Here is an 18,804-nt window from a genome sequence, read left to right on the forward strand (position 1 = left end):
ATTATAGTGAGTCTTCCACAGCTAGAAGTGTATATATACAGTATATATGATATTATTATTATTATAGTGAGTCTGGGTGAGTCTTCCACAGCTAGAGGGAGACGGTGTTTTCTTGTTGGACGCCTTGGCTGCTCGGAGGACCGTCTTTGCCGACATGTCCTTGTTTGTGCGTTTTAATCAGCGATTGGAAAATAACAGGTAGCCTCGTCTGTCCGCCTCTCGCACCCAGATACACCCCGGAGAGAAAGAGGAGGAATAAAACACACAATAAACCCTGGTAGCACCGCTGGTTGGCATGTTTTTATAGACAGAAGAAGAAGCAGTCTGCAGCAGCAGCAGCAGCAGCAGCCGGGTTGAATCCACAACGTGTTTGTTAGTGTCAGTGTCAGTGAGAGTCACCGCAGTAGTCTGTCTGCTGCTGTGTGTGTGTTTCTATATGAAGCAGGCTGCTGCTTTAACGAGGCTGCTGCCGTCAGCTCGACTCGCCGCCTCTGGACAGCTGCTCTCCGCGGTGCTCGCCTGGATTTAAACCCCCTCTGAAGACGACATTGTGGATATGGAATGGTGCATGCTGCTGGGCCAAGTTTTCAGCCTCTGAAAAACACCGGAATCATGGACAGTCATCCGCTGTAAGTGTGAGAAAAAACCGTGTGTGTGTGTCAGTGTGTGTTGACGTTTACCCAGTGGCTGCTTTGACTGATGGTGCCGCATTGACAGAGACAGCTCGGCCAGCCGGTGAGGCTGCTCACTGACCGGCTCTGTGGTTGGGTTATAATGTTAGAGGGATTTGTTGGGAGGTGTTTTTGTTTATGACAGAGGGGATGTGTGTGTGTGTTAATGTAGCCATGTGTGTGTGTGGGTGTGTTTTGTGACAGAAAACAAGCTGCCACGTGATTTTACCATGAGCAGCATGATTATACATGTAGGCTGTTTTATTATGAAAAGGGAGAGGCCATTAGTGTGTGCTAAGCAGTGGTGGAAAGTTTACAATTTTGAGGGTGAATTAGCCTAATGTGGGACATTTCATTTTTTGCATTTCACATTTCTGGAATAGTCAAGTCAAGTCAAGTCAAATGTATTTCTAAAGCACATTTAAAACAACATAAGCTAGCCATGTGTGTGTGTGTGGGTGTGTTTTGTGACAGAAAACAAGCTGCCATGTGATTTTTTTACCATGAGCAGCATGATTATATATGTAGGCTATATGTGTGTTTTATTATGAAAAGGGAGAGGCCATTAGTGTGGAGAGTACATTTGCAATTTTGAGGGTGAATTAGCCTAATAATGGGACATTTTTTTTTGCATTTCACATTTCTGGAATAGTCAAGTCAAGTCAAATTTATTTCTATAGCACATTTAAAACAACCACGAGCTGACCAAAGTGCTTTACAGACACAGTGCAGAATAAAAACAGGTCAACAGAGCAGACAACAAAATCACACACATCCACAGACAGAGACCAAGGTAAAAATCCATGAGTAAAAGACTGTTATAATGGGCATGTTAATGTAGCCATGTGTGGGCGTGGGTGTGTTTTGTGACAGAAAACAAGCTGCCATGTGATTTTACCATGAGCAGCATGATTATATATGTAGGCTATATATGTGTTTTATTATGAAAAGGGATGTGGGACATTTTTTTGCATTTCACATTTCTGGAATATATTGTGATATGAAGCCAATACATTAAATTAAAAACCCAGTAAACCAAAAGAAAATGCAGATATCACACTCATAAAAGAAATGGTAGTCATATGAGCACTCTAAATATGCCTCGTTTTCTCAGCCAAATCTTGCTTTTCTAATGTGGGACAGTCGTTGATGTCATTGATGACAGGCCATGTTATTAGTTCAAGGCTGGTTTATCATCCGGGGCCCCCAGGAGCCAGGAGATTTGATTAATTGCTAATTAATCAACTATGACCAGCTCTGCATTATTAGCTAATGTTGTGACTGTCTTGCAGAGGGTCCCTCTGTCAACAGCTCATCAGAAGACCTTATTTATTAGTTTATATTGAGCTCATATGATGCATATTTCTAAATATACTGGTGGTTTTAATCAAATCACCTGAAACCAACCGACTCACATAAAAGCTGGGGCCAGGGAGGATTACTTGTGGGGTGTAAAAGGGTTCATAAACTGGGCTCAGAGGTGTGGGCTGGTTTATTAGGTCGTCCCATAGCTCAAACTAATGCAGTCTAATACAAGAGTCCTGACGTAATAATGTTCAGTTTTAGTTGAAACCGTTTCAGAGAGTTTTTGATTCAACTTTATGGGTATTTTGGAGGATGTAGTTTGTGGTGCTACCCTGTTCTTCACCTCAGTACAAAAAAAATACATTTAAAACATACAGCAGCAACATCTCTCTCTCCATAATAATAATAATCCACTTAATATTCAACAGTTTTCATGGGGACTGTGTCTGTGGTAGAAAGTATTGTATCGTGGTGGAAGCAGAGCAACATCTCAAAACCTCAGAAAAACAAAGCCAATACCACGTGGATAGAAACCTCTAGAGGTATACATGTAATTTGGGTGAATCAACACTTTAAATGTGAAGTCACTAAATCACAGCTGCAAACCGTCCTACAGGCCTGACTCATAACACGTTTCATGCCAGAGCAACATTTGTCACTCACTGATCAATCACATCCCGGCAGACCTGTGGCCTCTGTTTCTTTTTCTTCATGCAGTGTGTTCGTGTTCGTGTGTGGTGTTGAAGTAAAGAAAACTGAGAACAATTTAATGTTTTGTTTAATCTAGTGCACCAGCAGATTGACCTCTAATGCTGCTAATGCTGCTGGAGAAACTCAGTTAATCAGTTCTGTCGATTAAATCAACTAATCGATTAGTCGTCAAAACGGCATGGATTTCTTTGGTCGAGGAGAACAGCCCTAATTTTAGGTCATATTCATGGAAAATACTTGTTTCTGATTCACCTCCCAGTGAATCATCATCCACCCAGTCAACACATCAAAATGTGGGTTCACCCAAATTACAAAAAAACATATTTTATTACATAACTCTTGTGATACTGTGAGCGCTGCAAAAAGAAAAAAAAGAATTCACCTCCATTGCATTGGAGTGGGGGCAGAAATCTCAGCAACACATTTTAAAACGTGGACAAGTAAAGCCAAAACTATCTGCATGGCTAGATATTTTCATAATTTGGGGTGGACCAAACCTTTAACCTTCTAGTTTAATCTTCAAAATCAATGAGCAAGGTTCTTACTGTATATATTGTTCCTATTTTTTATATTTCCTTCCATCGAAATTGTTCATATTTAATATGTCTGTCTACTTTTGTTTCTGTTTTTTTTTACTGTGTCGTATCTTGCTTTTTGTTTTTACAGATGCTTTTTGTTTCTGCACTCTCCCCTTTGCTGCTGTACACTGCAAATTTCCCCACTGTGGGACTAATAAAGGAATATCTTATCTTATCTTATCTTATCTTATTAAAGGTATGTTAAACTAACTAGTTAAACTCTCGCTGGTGAAACAGACCTGGTCGTGGTTTAAACTGTTTACAAACAAACTTCAGAGATAGATGACGATTTGAACACAGCTTCTCATTTATCTTGTTTTAAGTCAACATCGTATATGAAAGATAATGCACTCTGAGATGTCCTGCGACAGTCTGCCCTCAGTAACAGGGTGTTGTGTGTCTGTGCTGTCCCTCTCAGGTGCACCAGACTTTGTCCACACACTCTGGACAAAGAAGATGGCGTCGAAAAGCAAGGTCCCGTCACCCTCAACCCTCGGCACATGAGGAAGGCGTTCAAAGTCATGAACGAGCTTCGCAGGTGATGCACACTCTCTCTCCTCAGTTCTCTGTCGTCCTCTGGGTGCCACCTTTTTTAAAATCTTGACACCAATTGTTATAAATTTTGATCTTTCACCTACAGATAACACAGTGCATATATATTAACAAAACAACAGTTGATATTTCTACTGCTGCTACGACTTTCTATTACAGTTTCATGTATATTACTTAAAACATCTTCACAAAACATGATCCATTTAATATTTGATATATTATTAGTCATTTACCTTTACTTTATTTAAAGAAGGCACATCTTTTTTCCGAAAACTTTTAATTCGTATTGATGTTATAAATGACCTTTTCCAAACTTTATATGTCCTCTACTGTTTCCAGCCACTTGTTTACATTGGGAGGTTTCAGTCTCTTCCAACTTCTTGTAATTTGTTTGAGTGCTGTAATTCTCAGGATCCTAAAAAGTCATAATTCCTCCTTTCGTAGGCTTTTAGGACGTGTTCCAACGACGTGTTAAGTATATTGTGTTTTTTCTAGGTACCCCGCTTTCACAAAAATTGTTTCTATTATGCGTAAGATATATGACCTCTAGGTTTGTATTTTTTTTTTTTACATGTAAGGAATATATGTGTATGGTCGCCGTTATTTTCCCCACATTTCCTCCAGCTACTAGGATAGTTTTGTGTATATCTGGATATGGTCGGTGGTGTTCTAAAGTATCTAATATTCATCTTCCAAGCATATTCCTTTTAAACTTTAAAATTGTAACCTCCCGCCTCTCCGTCTCTTAAATGCCCACACAGCCAGAGCTTGTTGTGCGATGTGACCATAGTGGCGGAGGACGTAGAGATCGCCGCTCACAGGGTGGTTCTGGCTGCTGGGAGCCCCTACTTCCACGCTATGTTCACAGGTGAGGACTCGCTTACAACCATGCTGCTGGCCATCTGGCAGGATCTTGTTTCACCCTGTGTATCAGTGTGTGTAACCAGCGGTGTCTTTTTGTTGTTGTTATATCCTGTGTGGTAATGGATGTCTAACACGTGTGTGTACCAACAGGTGAGATGGCAGAGAGCCGGGCGAAGCGAGTGAGGATAAAGGAGATGGACGGCTGGACTCTGGGCCTGCTGGTCGACTACATCTACACAGCAGAGATACAGGTCACAGAGGACAACGTGCAGGTAAACACACACACATTTATACTCACAGAAATGTCTGAATACCTACATCCTGTTATGCTTTTACGCTGCATTTTACTCTGGTAAATTGTAACACAGCCAGTTCTGTTTTAACTTTTAATTCTTGAAAATGTCCAAATTTCTAAGAGCTAAATGGCCGTTGAGTGAGAGTATTTGTTTTTCAGTTAGTTGGTTACACTGGTGTTAATCACATATATATACTATTTCATATCAACAACAAAAAGGAGGTTAAGAGATGAAATTGGAGAACATATTAATCTGTGTTGCATTAGTCTGATTACTGTTAAACGCAAGGAGCTGGTCAGATATAAAAATTCTCCAGCAGCGCCTCCAAAAGCCTCATGAGAGATCTTTAAAGATCCCATGAAACGGGTGCTTGAACTTCCTGGAAAACAGTGACTTAAAGGGACTATTTGTAACTTTCAGAAATGCTTGTTAACAGCGACACCTGTGGCCGTGAAATCAACGAAAGTCAGCGTCGGGCTCGCGCTTGCTCGCTCTAAATATACCTGAACGAGCGTCGCTCAAAACAGTGAGGCGACACACGTCAGCTAAAAGCACAATATCACTCTATATTTCAGCTGCTTGGCAGTAATGTTAGCTGACCAGACGAAGGTCTCTCCATGAACATGATTTAGATCTGATCCTAGTGTTGGCTTTTCCTGCCTAAGTGCAGGCTGAGGCAGCGGGGCTCTGCAGCATGTCTCCCTGCTCTCTCCGCCCGCAGCCGGAGAGAGCAGAGGAGACACCGGCACCCGGTCGGTAACGAGAAGATAACGTAACTCTCTGAAGAGCTCCGTCACTTCACAAGACACGGAAAACCTCTGTTGATCTGGAGGAGCTGCAGCAGTTATTTCTGCACAAACGTCCCCTGTGCATTCACTAGATATTCTCAGAGCTAAACCATCTCTTCTGCAGTGTGGAGTGAACGCGCGTTCACGTCTAGAGGTGGAGCGAGACAGCGAGGACGCGCGCGCCGTCTGAGTGAAGGAGATCAGGCAGCGGAGACGAGGCTCCGGCCACACGCGAGCGCGCATATGCGAATGCGCATGTGTGCCGACCCGCTACATTTATACGCTTAAAAAGTTACAAACAGTCCCTTTAACTCTGCACTGGGAGGAGTAAACGACACATCCAACCAGTGAACTTATCACAAACAATTGAACAGTCCCACCATTTCTGATCGCCCTATCAAATGAAAGTGCCTTTTTTCCATAACTGATAACAAAACCTAATTGTTTGCACACTCAGATTGATCCCCAATAGTCATGGAACAATATAAAAATTTCATGTCATGATTGTTCTAGCCAAAATAATTGCGATTCACGATATTATCCCGATAATCATCAAAATATGCTTAAAAATTTTAAAATGGTACTGAAACATAATGGAATCACTTTACTTTACGTTTTGTGAAGAAACAAATATTTGTATTGCATCACAGATTTTTTGTGAAAAACAAACAATCTTAAATAAAGTCATATATCATAGGGTCCCTCTGGATAAATACATAATTAAAAAAATTGCAACACTGAGGTCTTTCTTACATGATCATTTCTGTATTTTTTTAAGTCAGGCTCTATTTTTCACTTCTCTACTATGATGGCGAGGTAGACAGCTTTTTCAAGTCACTCTTGACGATATTCACGACTATCCTGATAATGGAAATTCACCACAGTGAGTGTTTTTTTTATTGTAATCCGCAATAAAATTCGACATCGTCCCATCACTAATCCCTAACTGTTCTATGTCCTGCCCCAATAACCTGTTTCAACAGAAATTCATGAATACCATTTCAGTCGAGTCTTCAGTAAACAAAAATTGCCTGCAAATAACTAAGTGAGAAGTTTTTATTCCCTCTAGGGACAATTCATTTGTTTATTACAACCAATAACTGTGTATCACTGAGTGGGAGACGGTAAATTACTTTCAAACATGATGGTACTTTTCCATGCACAGTCATATGTTTAAAAAAGCTGACATGGTCTAGTAATCTGGCTTTTTCACCAGAAGTGAAAGTTGTAGTTGAAGTTTCATGATGCTGCTGACATCAGATTGCTGCTGAGATTAGGAAATAATCAGATCACTACAGTACAAATGAGCACTGTAGATTATAAATATCTATTTGTTTCACTTGATCATGTGTTGAGAACCCTTTAAGCTAATTTTTAAACTACTTTGCCAACGGGGAAATTCACTCTTTTTGGAAAGTGTAAAAGATTAAAACTAAACTGAAAGGAGTTCTGCAGTTCTCACTGCTGTTATTTACAATTTAGTGTGGAAACTTAGACCATGTACTGTAATCCTCACGTACTGTATACATTTTATTATAGAAGTCTCCAGTGGAGCAGTTTAGTTTCTCACTCAACTGTAGCGGTGACAAGCGGGTCATTTTGAGTGACTGAACCTGTGATTAACTGACATAAAGATGGTGTCTCAACACACCAGGCCAACCTGTCGCCCCGTTCGCATTGTAGTATATTGTAGTACCAAAACTACCACTTTATACAGGACATTCTGTGTGTGCGTGTTTGACAGGCGTTGCTTCCTGCAGCCGGCCTGCTCCAACTGAACGAGGTGAAAAAGGCCTGTTGTGAGTTCCTGAGCTCTCAGCTTCATCCATCCAACTGTCTGGGGATACGAGCCTTCGCTGACCTGCACGCCTGCTCTCAGCTCCTCACACAGGCCAACATCTATGCAGGTTTGTGTGTGCAAATCTCTATTTTTATATATATGTGTGTGAACAGCTCTTAATCTGTGAGGATGTGGGAGAGTGGATGAGACAGAATGAGAACAGGTTTAATTAATGACAATGTTGAGAGAAAGAGAGAGAGAGAGAGAAAAAAAAAGCTGTGTTCATGTGCTGTCCCAGGGTAGTTTTTCATTTGATGCTTTTTGCTGACAGAGCAACATTTCAGTGAGGTGGTTGGGAGTGAAGAGTTCCTCAATTTGGGCATGGATCAAGTGTCCAGCCTGATCGCCAGCGACAAGCTCACCATCCCCACAGAGGAGAAGGTACACACACATTCACTCTGCCTAATGTACACAGGTAAGACAGCACCCTGTACCTGATGTGCATTAAGTGTCTCTTTTAATGTGTAGGTGTTTGAGGCGGTGATAGCTTGGGTTAACCACGATAAGGATGTCCGGCAGGAACACTTGGCTCACCTGATGGAACATGTTCGCCTACCGCTGCTCTCCAGAGAATACCTGGTGCAGGTATGAGAGGCTTTTATGTCTTTGTTTGTGCTCTTAAACTCAATATGGCTGTTGCTCTGTCACTTGGTATGACGCCAGACTAGCACAGGGCTGACACATAGAGACAGACAACCATTCACGCTTCTAGAAAATATGTAGCCACAATTTTTTTCTGTGACATTACTGACCAAATGTCCTGCCTGAAGGCTCTGGACTTGTGACGGTGGATTAATTAACAACTGGTTGTTATGTGGGTCAGGTAATCAGTAACCCTGTTTCTGCCATCAGAGAAGTCTTTAGGAGGAAGTGATACCTTTGATTGTTATAACACAACTATCAAAGTTTGATACTGGATTCAAGAGTTTTTCTTTAAAAAAAAAAACGGACAAGAAATCTTAGAAAATAATAAAATGATCTGAGTTGTGTGAATCTGTCATTATACTGAACGTTACGACCTTTAACCTCCGTTAAACCAGGTCTGCAGAAGGTTCAAGGTAATCCTGAGATACAGTGACCGTGACTGGAGTCTACCGGCTTCAGACTGAACCACAGGTGCGGTTTACGCCACAGCGTCCTAGGACAACGGGGTTTAAGGGATTATATGACTTAAAGGTGCAGTGTGTATCTGACGCCATCTAGCGGTGAGGTTGCAGATTACAACCAACTGAAACTTCTCTTGTGTGCCAAGCGTGTAGGAGAGCTACGGTGGTCGACGCAAAAACGTGAAAACGTGAATGTCCCTATCTAGAGCCAGTGTTTGGTTTGTCCATTCTGGGCTACTGTAGAAACATGGCGGCCGGCTCCATGAAGAGGAACCGCTCCGTATGTAGATATAAACGGCTCATTCTAAGGTAACAACTCTTATTTTCAGGTGATTATACACTAAAGAAAACATACTTATTAATATTATATTCCATTTCTGCCAATAGATCCCCGTAAATGCTACACACTGGTCCTCTAAACACACACAACACAGGTTTAAGCTCATACATTAAATCACAGCTAAGCTAACGACAGAGCAACAGCCTCAATAATTCTATCGAAGACAGGTTTGGAGTTTTGAGCTGCAGAACAAACTGAAGGTCGTGTGTTCTCAGTAACATTTCTTGCCTGTGTCTGTGTGGCAGTGACCAGTTCACAGTTATGTTTCACTGCAACCATCGCTGCTGCTTAACAACTGTTCTGTGCTTCAGTGCCGTTCTTGTTTCAACAGCCAGGAAGGTTAAACAATGTTTGTGTTATAGTTTACAGTCAGGCAACATGTTGCTACAAATCCAGCTTACAGTTGTCCAACTAGTTTTTTTCAGCTTTTGTTGAAACAGGAATGATCTTGCAAAAAAAAAACATCAGGTCATGTCTGTTATCACAGTCAAGTAAACTCCAGGTTACAGTATTGGTATATATTCTAGTTAACTGATCTCAGTCCTGTAGTTTTCTTTATTACTGTAACCTTCTCTGTCCCAGGATAGTGTTGACAACTAACGAGGATTCCCAGATTCAAGCAATGTGTTAGTTTGACTTCCACAGAGTGAATTTTGCAGTTGCCTTGCTTCTCACAGACAAGAATGACCTGTATGTGTGCTGTTGACTGATTTACTTTCATTGCTGGCAAAACAACTGTGGGTTACTTTGATTTTTGTCTGCATGTAAAAAAGGATCCATGTAGTGACTGTGGGCACTGCTTCACTTATTAGGAAAGGTCATGTTGTTGTTTGTGATGGTCTTAGTCGATATGATTTCTTTAGTCGATTAGTCGTTTTTATGCTTTTTTCATGCTGAATGACTCTTAGAAACTAATGAGCACATTTCTAGTAAACACAATTTAAAATTTAAAGTGGTGCTTTTGTGTGATTCTTTGTGGAGAAACTCAGTTTTACAGATCCGTAAATTAAATCAACTAATCAATTAGTCGACAAAATCCTATGAGTGTTAGTCGACTAAGAATTTCTTTGGCCGAGGACAACCCCAGTCAAAATAAACGATCATTGGTTGGACTCGTCTTGGACGAGTATGCGTGCTGTAAATCTTATGTTGTGGCTCTATTTTAGTTGAGTTAATGTTTGATTGCCAGCTAACATCCCTGATGTTTCATCATTTTACATTAGTCTTTATATGATGGGGAGAGTTGGGCAGTCTACTATTTAATCCTATCAAGGAAAATCATGATGCGCTCCCCCAGATACATCTCTGGATGTTATCCAACTTATAAATAGAGCATTTCATCTTTTTTTACTATTAACATTGTTCAGGTAAAATCTAAAAATAAATATGTTAGGTGCCAAGAAACTTCTGATATGTCAGTAGAATCAGAACTAATCTTGATTTCTGATTAATATTATGAATTTCCCTTTGATTTTAGTTAATACGATTTCAGTTATACCGTTCCTTATGTGTCTCAGCTGCCGTGTCACAACATACTGCATCACTTTGTGTATCCAGTTGTTTGACTGGTTACTCTCTCTCTGTTTGGTTGTGTTAGCGAGTGGAGGAGGAGTCTCTCATTAAGAATAGCAGTGCGTGTAAAGATTACCTGATCGAGGCCATGAAGTACCACCTGCTGCCAGCAGACCAGAGAGCTCTGATGAAAACGGCACGCACACGCATGAGGACTCCGGCCTGCTGTCCTAAGGTATTCACACAACCTCTACTACTGCAAGTCTCTCCACTCTTAGTTAATAAGAAAATAACAATAGTTGATGTGCAGTTCATCATGTAATGTCTCTTCTGTTTCTGTTCTGTGTAGGTGATGGTTGTGGTTGGAGGCCAGGCCCCCAAGGCCATCCGCAGTGTTGAATGTTATGACTTTGAGGAGAACCGATGGTACCAGGTGGCTGAACTCCCAACCAGGAGATGCAGAGCAGGTAGGAATCCCTTAATAACCACAACAACGACAACGACAACGACAACGACAACGACAACGACAACAACAACACAAACTGCATCACAGTTAAGGGGCCGGATCCTCTGAAGAACACGGTTCCATCAGAGAACCGGAACGCCTCAAATCACCAAACTAATGTTGCAGATATGATGAAAAGCTATTTTTTATAAAACTGTCACTATATCCTGACAGTAGTGCATGAGACAGATAATCTGCGAAAAAAATCATGTACCTCTGCCTCCTCCTGGTGCTCATAATGCCATTTACAAGTTTCTACCACGCCCGAATCTAAACAACCAATCACAGTCGAGCTGGAGCGACCAGTCTCTGGGCAGCTGGCGAACTCTGTTCAAATGGTCAATCTAGGCAGCGCTGATCAAATATGAATCAATATTGTGTTACTGTAATGCCTATTTCTCGCCTCAAATGTTTTCAGAAACATCTTGTAGTGTACTGTTTAGCTGTAAAATGAGAAAGTTTGTGACCCGGCAGCCATGTTGAGATCAGTTGAGGAAATACCAAGCACCGCCCACCAAACTTTCTAATTTTACAGCCAAACAGTACACTACAAGATGTTGACGAAGGTTGACGACCTTTGTCTTGGAAAGACTACAGCCAACAGCCGACTACAACGTATGTTTTGCGCCTGCGTGAGAGGAAATAACTCTCCACACCTACAGGTGTCTGTAGTCTGTATTTGTCATTCAAAAAGGGAAACCGGAAGACCTATGACATGCTGAATCGTCCAAAAAGCCTCCAACACGGGCAGACTAGAGCCAACTTTGCAGAATACAACGCAAGAACTAGGGCGACAGACACTCACCACCGGCTCGAAAATTGTCCGACAGACTAATCGTCGGCTTGGTGTGTCAGGGCCTTTAAAGAGACGGGGGCTAAAACGGAGGGTTTTCAGACAGAAGGTGAATACAGGTAAATTCAGACAGACAGTATGAGAAAAACAATGTGTTTTTTGAACATTAAAGCATGTAAACATTTTCTAATAGAAAACCCAAAATACAAGTATAAACCTGAAAATGAGCACGACATATTTTCTTTAATGTATTCGTATAACTTCAATAAATCTGCGATTATTAACAAATCTAGTTTACTGGTGAGAACAGTGTTCAGGCCTCCTGGTGGTTCTAGATGAACACAAATACTTTATACAGCGTGGTCATGTGATATCTCCAGATTATATGAGTTGACAAGGTTCACCTGAACACTATTCTACAAAATTCTGCACCACACAGTAGAATGGAGGACACTGAGGGGTTACAAAGAATTAATGTCGTATAAATTCAGGTAAAAGAAGGCTGTATCTGTGTATGAAAGTGTATGAAAAGGGAAGAGGCCTTACAATATGATGTATTTAGTTTAGAAGTACAGACAGCTACAAACTGGATCTTGGCTATCTTGGCTTTGAGATTCAACCTGTGTGAGATCAAAATCCATATTCTGAGGCATTCTTGTTTGGCTTCATATTTAAAGGTAATCCGAGTAAACAGCGTCACTCTTTCACCACGCCTCCTGGTGGCATGTTTCTTCCACCACATGACATACGCCCACAGATAGGCCTCACTGTCAAGACACATGGAGGGAAACAATTTGTTAGTTTGTTACAAGGTTGTAACATCAACTGTGTCCGTTGCAGGGTTATTATAGTAAACTGAAATGAAAATAGGGCTGTGAGAAATATTTGTAATAAACTGAAACTGAATAAAAACTATATCCTTTAAAAAAAACTCAAACTAAACTGAAATGATAATGCCTGTGTAAAAAAATAATTTAAATTCATTTTGTGTTTTGTTTTTTAGCTGTAATATATCACAATTTCCGTCAGCTCTTGTGACATTGAACCACAGAAATTGAGCGGGTTTGACCTTCCAGGAGAACGCGCTGTGCTGCAGTTGCTTCAATAAAGTAGCGCGAGAAGAAAACAACGTAAAACTACTGTAAAAAAAAAACTAAATATATAAAAACTAAAACTAAACCTTCAGAAAAAAACTGAAAGTAAATTACAACTAGCAAACACACTCGGAAAACTACTTAAAACTAAACTAAAACGAAAATTGAAAATTAAAAACTGTTATAACCTTGGCAGGGTCCATTGATCCTCACTATACCAGGCTGTGTGAGTCCTTTTCTGTAGATATGTGTTTTTTACCTGTTTATTTCCTGTGTTGTTGCCCTTTAGGTGTGGTGTACGTGGGTGGGTGTGTGTATGCAGTTGGTGGTTTCAACGGTTCGTTGCGCGTCCGGACGGTCGATTGTTACGACCCGATGATGGACCGCTGGACGAGCGTGAGCAGCATGCAAGACCGCCGATCAACCCTCGGCGCTGCTGTGCTCAACGGACTCCTGTACGCTGTGGGCGGCTTCGACGGCAGCACAGGTACAGTCGAGTGGCCGTGACATTAAAGTGTTTTTTAAATTGATCCGTGTGACGGAGAGAGTTGAAGACAGTGAATCCCTACAGGCTTTTGATTTATGTTACAACAGGAAATTATATAATATGTGATTGTTCGTGGTGTTTTTGCTACATGTTGTGTGTGTTTGCAGGTTTGTCGACAATCGAGGCGTACAACGCGAAGACAGACGAGTGGTTCCACGTGTTACCCATGAGTACCCGACGGAGCAGTGTAGGAGTGGGTGTTGTCAATGGTGAATACTATTCCCAGTTCAGTTTTACAGTCAGAAACACTATATAATCTATACAATAGTCCTGCAATGAATACATTTTTTGCAAAATGCATAACTTGTTTTTATTTTGAAACCATCAGAGGTGTTGACACCTCCAGAGTTTGTAGAGACAGAAACTGGCTTAAAGCTTGATACAATAGATCCTTTTCACAGCAGACATTTTGACTTGCCAAAGCAGGAAAAGCACAGGTGGTATTAATAACATTAATGACGGCTGCTTTCCGTTTAGGTGAGCCAGTTTCAGGTCTCTGGTGTTGTGCATGCTCACTCAGTGACATGGTTCGTTAGGACACTTAATGGAACGGAGCCATCTTCAATGTTAAATAAATACACCTGTGCTTTTCCTGCTTTGACAAGCCAAAGTGTCTGCTGTGAAAAGAGTCAATAATGCTCTATTGCACTCTTTTAATCTATAAAAAAACAGGAAAACAGCATTAATACTTTAAAAAAAAGTTTTAAAATCAAGTTAAAGCCAAATACTTAAAGGCAGGGCAGGCAGTATTCAACAAAGCCGTATAATAATGTATTTTAATGTGTTTCTATTATTTTGTCCACCCATCGTGCCTCGCTCATTCTGAGTTGTGACTTGCGCATGTTTCTTATGTGTGTTTTTTAGCGATCCTTTATGCAGTTGGAGGTTATGATGGAGCGACTAGGCAATGTCTGAGTACAGTAGAAGCTTACAACCCTAAAAGCAACACATGGAGCTACATTGCAGAGATGGGCACGAGACGCAGTGGAGCAGGTCAGAAAAAAAACATTATTCAACAGACAGATAAACCATTCTTAAAAATGTATCCGTCAAAACAAGACAAGATAAGATAATTGTTATGCTATACTCAGTGAGGGAAATTCATGATAAGACAGAAATGGTGACCAGATCTTGTGTCCGATGTCTTCCTCAGGTGTGGGTGTGTTAAAAGGTTTACTGTACGCTGTCGGGGGTCATGATGGTCCACTGGTGAGGAAGAGCTGTGAAGTATATGATCCAGCCTCCAACAGCTGGCGGCAGGTAGCTGACATGAACATGTGTCGACGCAACGCAGGTAATGCAGACAGTCCATCCACCAGACATCCTCAGGTGTGAGATGTTAAACGAATCTTCATTCTGTATGTGTGTGTTTGTGTTTCCAGGTGTTTGTGCTGTGAACAACGTACTGTATGTGGTGGGAGGAGACGACGGCAGCTGCAATTTGGCCTCTGTGGAGTTCTACAATCCAAACTCGGACAAGTGGTCACTACTGCCGACCTGCATGAGCACAGGACGCAGTTATGCAGGTGAGTAGAGAAACGCATGAGAACATACTGTACATGCCGTTTTTTTAATTTAAAGGGATAGTCAGGGTGTTTTGAAGTGGTGATGTACGAGGTACTTTTCCGTAGTCAGTGATGTACTGCTGTGGACGGGGCCGGCAGCAAAACGTATTTTAGCCACCTAAAAGAAAGATTTTCACTGCTTTACCTTGCCGTCAGACAGCTATACAGTCCATGTTTCCGACAGGGAACTGCAGAACACGGGAGTTGCTGGTCTACTGCTGGTAGTTTGTGTTATTGTGTGACTTTGGTTAGTTTGTAAGTCACACAATAACACAAACAAACCAGCCGATCGAGGCAGCAGTAGACCAGCAACAGCAGTAAAATTACAGTTTTTTTTCAATGGAGTCTGGTTGCTTTGGAGAGAGCAGCGATAACGGCTTCAGTTCCCCAACGGAAAGATAGACTGTATAGCTTTCTGACGGCAAGGTAAACGGCTGAAAATATTCTAAATATGGCGTACAGTTAAACTGATATTGATTTTTTTAGGTGAGCCTTTCTTTTAGGTGTCTAAAATAAGTTTACATACGTTAAATACGTCCACAGCAGTACATTGCTTTGCTCCCGTGCTGTAACTCCTGTCTGCTTCTCCAAACTGGGGACGTTTTACTGGATACTTTTGTCCAAATCCATAATTGCAAAACCAAAAAAATTAAGTTTTTGTTTTACATATGGTATTATATATATACAGTATATAGGTACCGGACCGGTACTTCACTTTTGTCACTTTAACTACTGCTTGTTACTTTAGTTACCGTACCACTATTTGTTATGATTAGGGCTTTCCCGGATGCTATATTTTGGGCTCCGGAGCTTCGGTAGCAGTAAGGAGGGAATATTCTAAGATTCGGCCGGGAGGAGAAAGTTCTGACACAAACAACGGCGGCAAGCGCTCTGGCTTGGCTCGTCTCCTTAACATGAATCGGGAAAGACTCAGTCAGACATAGCTCTGTTCATGTCAGCTGAGAACGCCTTCGGTTTAATTAAAGGCGTTAAATTTGAAGGATTCTGTTATTCCACAGTAGGCGTTGTTTGTATTATTATTTGTTATTGGATAAAAAAACAGTTTCCAAAAGGTTTGGTATGTTTTATGCATGTTTGTAATCTTCAGGGGTTAAAAAAAGAACGAAAAAACAAACAAATATCCGAATCCCAAAATTGAAAATCGAATTCCTACAGAACAAGCGAATAGTCGAATATTTGGGTCCAGCCGTAGTTTTAATGTCACTTTTTACACCTAAATTCCACCCCGGGGATGAATAAAATGTTATATATCAAGGAAAACAGTATGTGCTTTGCATTTCTACAGTAATATAAGTATTACAACTATTCCTACTTTTAACAGTACTAGCAATAGTAACTATAGTGGACATAAAAAGCTTTTGCTTTGATGTATTTCTATTATCTTTACATTCATATTATACATTTTTAGAGCTGTAACTTATGATTATTTTCATTGTCGATTATTTTCTTGATTAATTGATTAGTTGTTTGGTCTATAAATTGCCAAAAATTGGTGAAAAATGTCAATCAGTGTTTCCTAAAGCCCAAGATGACGTCCTCAAATGTCTTGTTTTGTCCACAACTCAAATATATTCAGTTTACTGTCATAGAGGAGTAAAGAAACCAGAAATTATTCACATCTAAGAAGCTGGAATCAGAGAATTTTTAGTTTTATAAAATAGTTGGCGAATCATTTAATAGTTGACAACTAATTGATTAATCGTTGATATCACGTGTGGCGATAGCGGTGCTTCATCTTAATCTGCGTTTTCTTTTTTAACCACAGGTGTGACTGTGATCGACAAGCCCTTATGACTGCTCTTGACGCCTGCCACTGATTTGAATCACAATGTATTCTCCTGCTGAATACTGATCTTGGATCTGTCTATGATGCCAATGCTTCGATGTTGGGCAGCATTGGCTCAGGCACTGACGAGGATGAAGAAAATGACAAGATTGTTGTTGTTGAGGATGATGATGAAGATTTTTTGCACTTACCTGAAAGGGGGAGCTGTAACAAACGGGACGGGGAGGGAATCGAACCCGTGTTTTAACCCCCTCCTGGCAGGACTGCCGCCAGCGACTGGACAAAACCAGTCTGAAGCACCACTGCAGTGTCATTGAAACGCTACTGATATGAAGCTACTAAAACTTTAACATTAGTTATGTTAACATGGAGCAGCTCTGAGAGAGACCACTGATCTAACCTACGGGAGAGGAAGGACCATCTGGGACTGAAATCTTTGTTTCTCCTTCGTTTTTATCCTGAAAATGTGTGTGTGTGAGTGTTTGTGTGTGTGCGTGCGCTTGCATTTAAAGGTGCTCCTTTGCTTGCACACGTGAGCATGTGTGTTTGTGTGCATCTGTGTGGTGACGCCTGATCCGACGCCGCATGAACGCACTCTGTCTGACCTCTGACCTTTTACAGTGTTGCAGTGTGGCTGTTCAAGAGTGCCTGAATGTCAAATTACACCCCGCTCTCCCCTTTTCTTCTTCTACGTCCATTGTTATGCATCGAGTACTGTTACCGGACGGCTGGACTCGGCGGCTGTTCTGGGATACATTTGAGAGCTGACTCCGGATCGGTGATGATGTGTCGGTCGCGTCAGCCCGCATGAATTCAGAACAGCGACGTGAGAAGCAGAAAAATGTACATTTCTTCTTAAAAAACTTTAACTGGAACACTTCTCTTCTGGTAACGGAGACGAGTCATGTTACCAAAAACCAGTGACGGACGGAGGGAGACGCTGTTTGAAATGAAAAACAGTTGGATGTATCAGTGCTTTACTGTCACCCGGCAGCCATCCTTGTTGTGGTTGTAACCACTAATGACAACAACAGCCTGAACTCACTGCATGGTCCCCAAACCTCCTATTCTCCCAACAGTTCCCTCTCCCTCCTTTGGTGTAGCAACCCTATTAACTACTGCAACACCCTGACGTACTATGAATGTGCCAATTTTAATATGTCTCTTCATTTCTGTCTCTCTTTACTACTTTACTAATCTGTTCTCTCTCTCTCTCTGGAAAGTGACCAAACCTACTCTTGATTTTCTGATTCTCTTCCCTCTCCTCGCTAAAGTTGCTATAATACAGTCGTAACTGGTATCGCTGTTTTATCGTCAGTGTATTGAGGAATGTCATGTAGGCTTATGACTTTGACAATGTTTCATTACTTGTTTTATATTCTCATTAATAAATATGCTTCTTGTATTTAAAGCTGTGAAATGACATAATCTGTTTTTAAAAACTTTGCCAAAATCAGTAAAAATGTTGAAATGGAATACGCTGTGTTTGTGATATTTTAATAATTATACGCTGATTAATTTATTACTATTCACATTTCACATCATTTGCCAGATAAGTTTCTCTCTCTTCTTAACTTTTCTGCCATTTTCTAGCTATTTTATTCAGTTAAAGTTCTTGTTATTCTGCCTGTATTCATAGACTATATTTAATATTTGAGAACTTTGGTTTCTTTTGATAAATGAAAATGTTAAATGAAACGCTTACTCAAGTACTGTACATCAATTTTGAGGTGTAATTTACTTAAATACTTCCATTGTAGGCTAATTTATATTACATTTATTTGACAGCTAATAGTTTCTTAGCAGATTACAATTTTACATATAACACTCACTGTATGATCATCTTATAAAATAATAATTCACAATCAGTTTAGTGGTGCTTTAATTGAATGCAATGATACATTTTTTAAAATATTTTTTTTAAACTTTA

The 18,804-nt window shown here is 40.7% G+C and overlaps 1 protein-coding gene across 1 annotated transcript; it reads left to right on the forward strand.

Moving 5' to 3' along the window:
- The first annotated feature begins 303 nt into the window (after positions 1-303).
- On the forward strand, positions 304-18,347 carry klhl2 (kelch-like family member 2). Its single transcript, XM_074629508.1, has 15 exons — positions 304-629; positions 3,684-3,803; positions 4,579-4,685; positions 4,832-4,953; positions 7,510-7,672; positions 7,877-7,986; positions 8,074-8,190; positions 10,649-10,798; positions 10,913-11,030; positions 13,245-13,442; positions 13,610-13,711; positions 14,367-14,495; positions 14,656-14,796; positions 14,885-15,028; positions 16,854-18,347. Exons 1-15 carry the CDS (start codon positions 562-564, stop codon positions 16,880-16,882), a joined length of 1,818 nt encoding a protein of 605 aa, XP_074485609.1. The 5' UTR covers positions 304-561; the 3' UTR covers positions 16,883-18,347.
- The last annotated feature ends 457 nt before the right edge of the window (positions 18,348-18,804 follow it).

Source organism: Sebastes fasciatus, chromosome 3 (genome assembly GCF_043250625.1).
Source record: "Sebastes fasciatus isolate fSebFas1 chromosome 3, fSebFas1.pri, whole genome shotgun sequence".
Taxonomy (NCBI): domain Eukaryota; kingdom Metazoa; phylum Chordata; class Actinopteri; order Perciformes; family Sebastidae; genus Sebastes; species Sebastes fasciatus.

Excerpts from the sequence above, each read along its gene's own strand:
- klhl2 (XM_074629508.1), top strand. The coding sequence starts at position 562 with ATGGTGCATGCTGCTGGGCCAAGTTTTCAGCCTCTGAAAAACACCGGA. Across the intron at positions 7,987-8,073 it reads CCATCCCCACAGAGGAGAAG|GTGTTTGAGGCGGTGATAGC; the intron begins GTACACACACAT and ends TTTAATGTGTAG. Across the intron at positions 13,443-13,609 it reads CGGCTTCGACGGCAGCACAG|GTTTGTCGACAATCGAGGCG; the intron begins GTACAGTCGAGT and ends GTGTGTTTGCAG.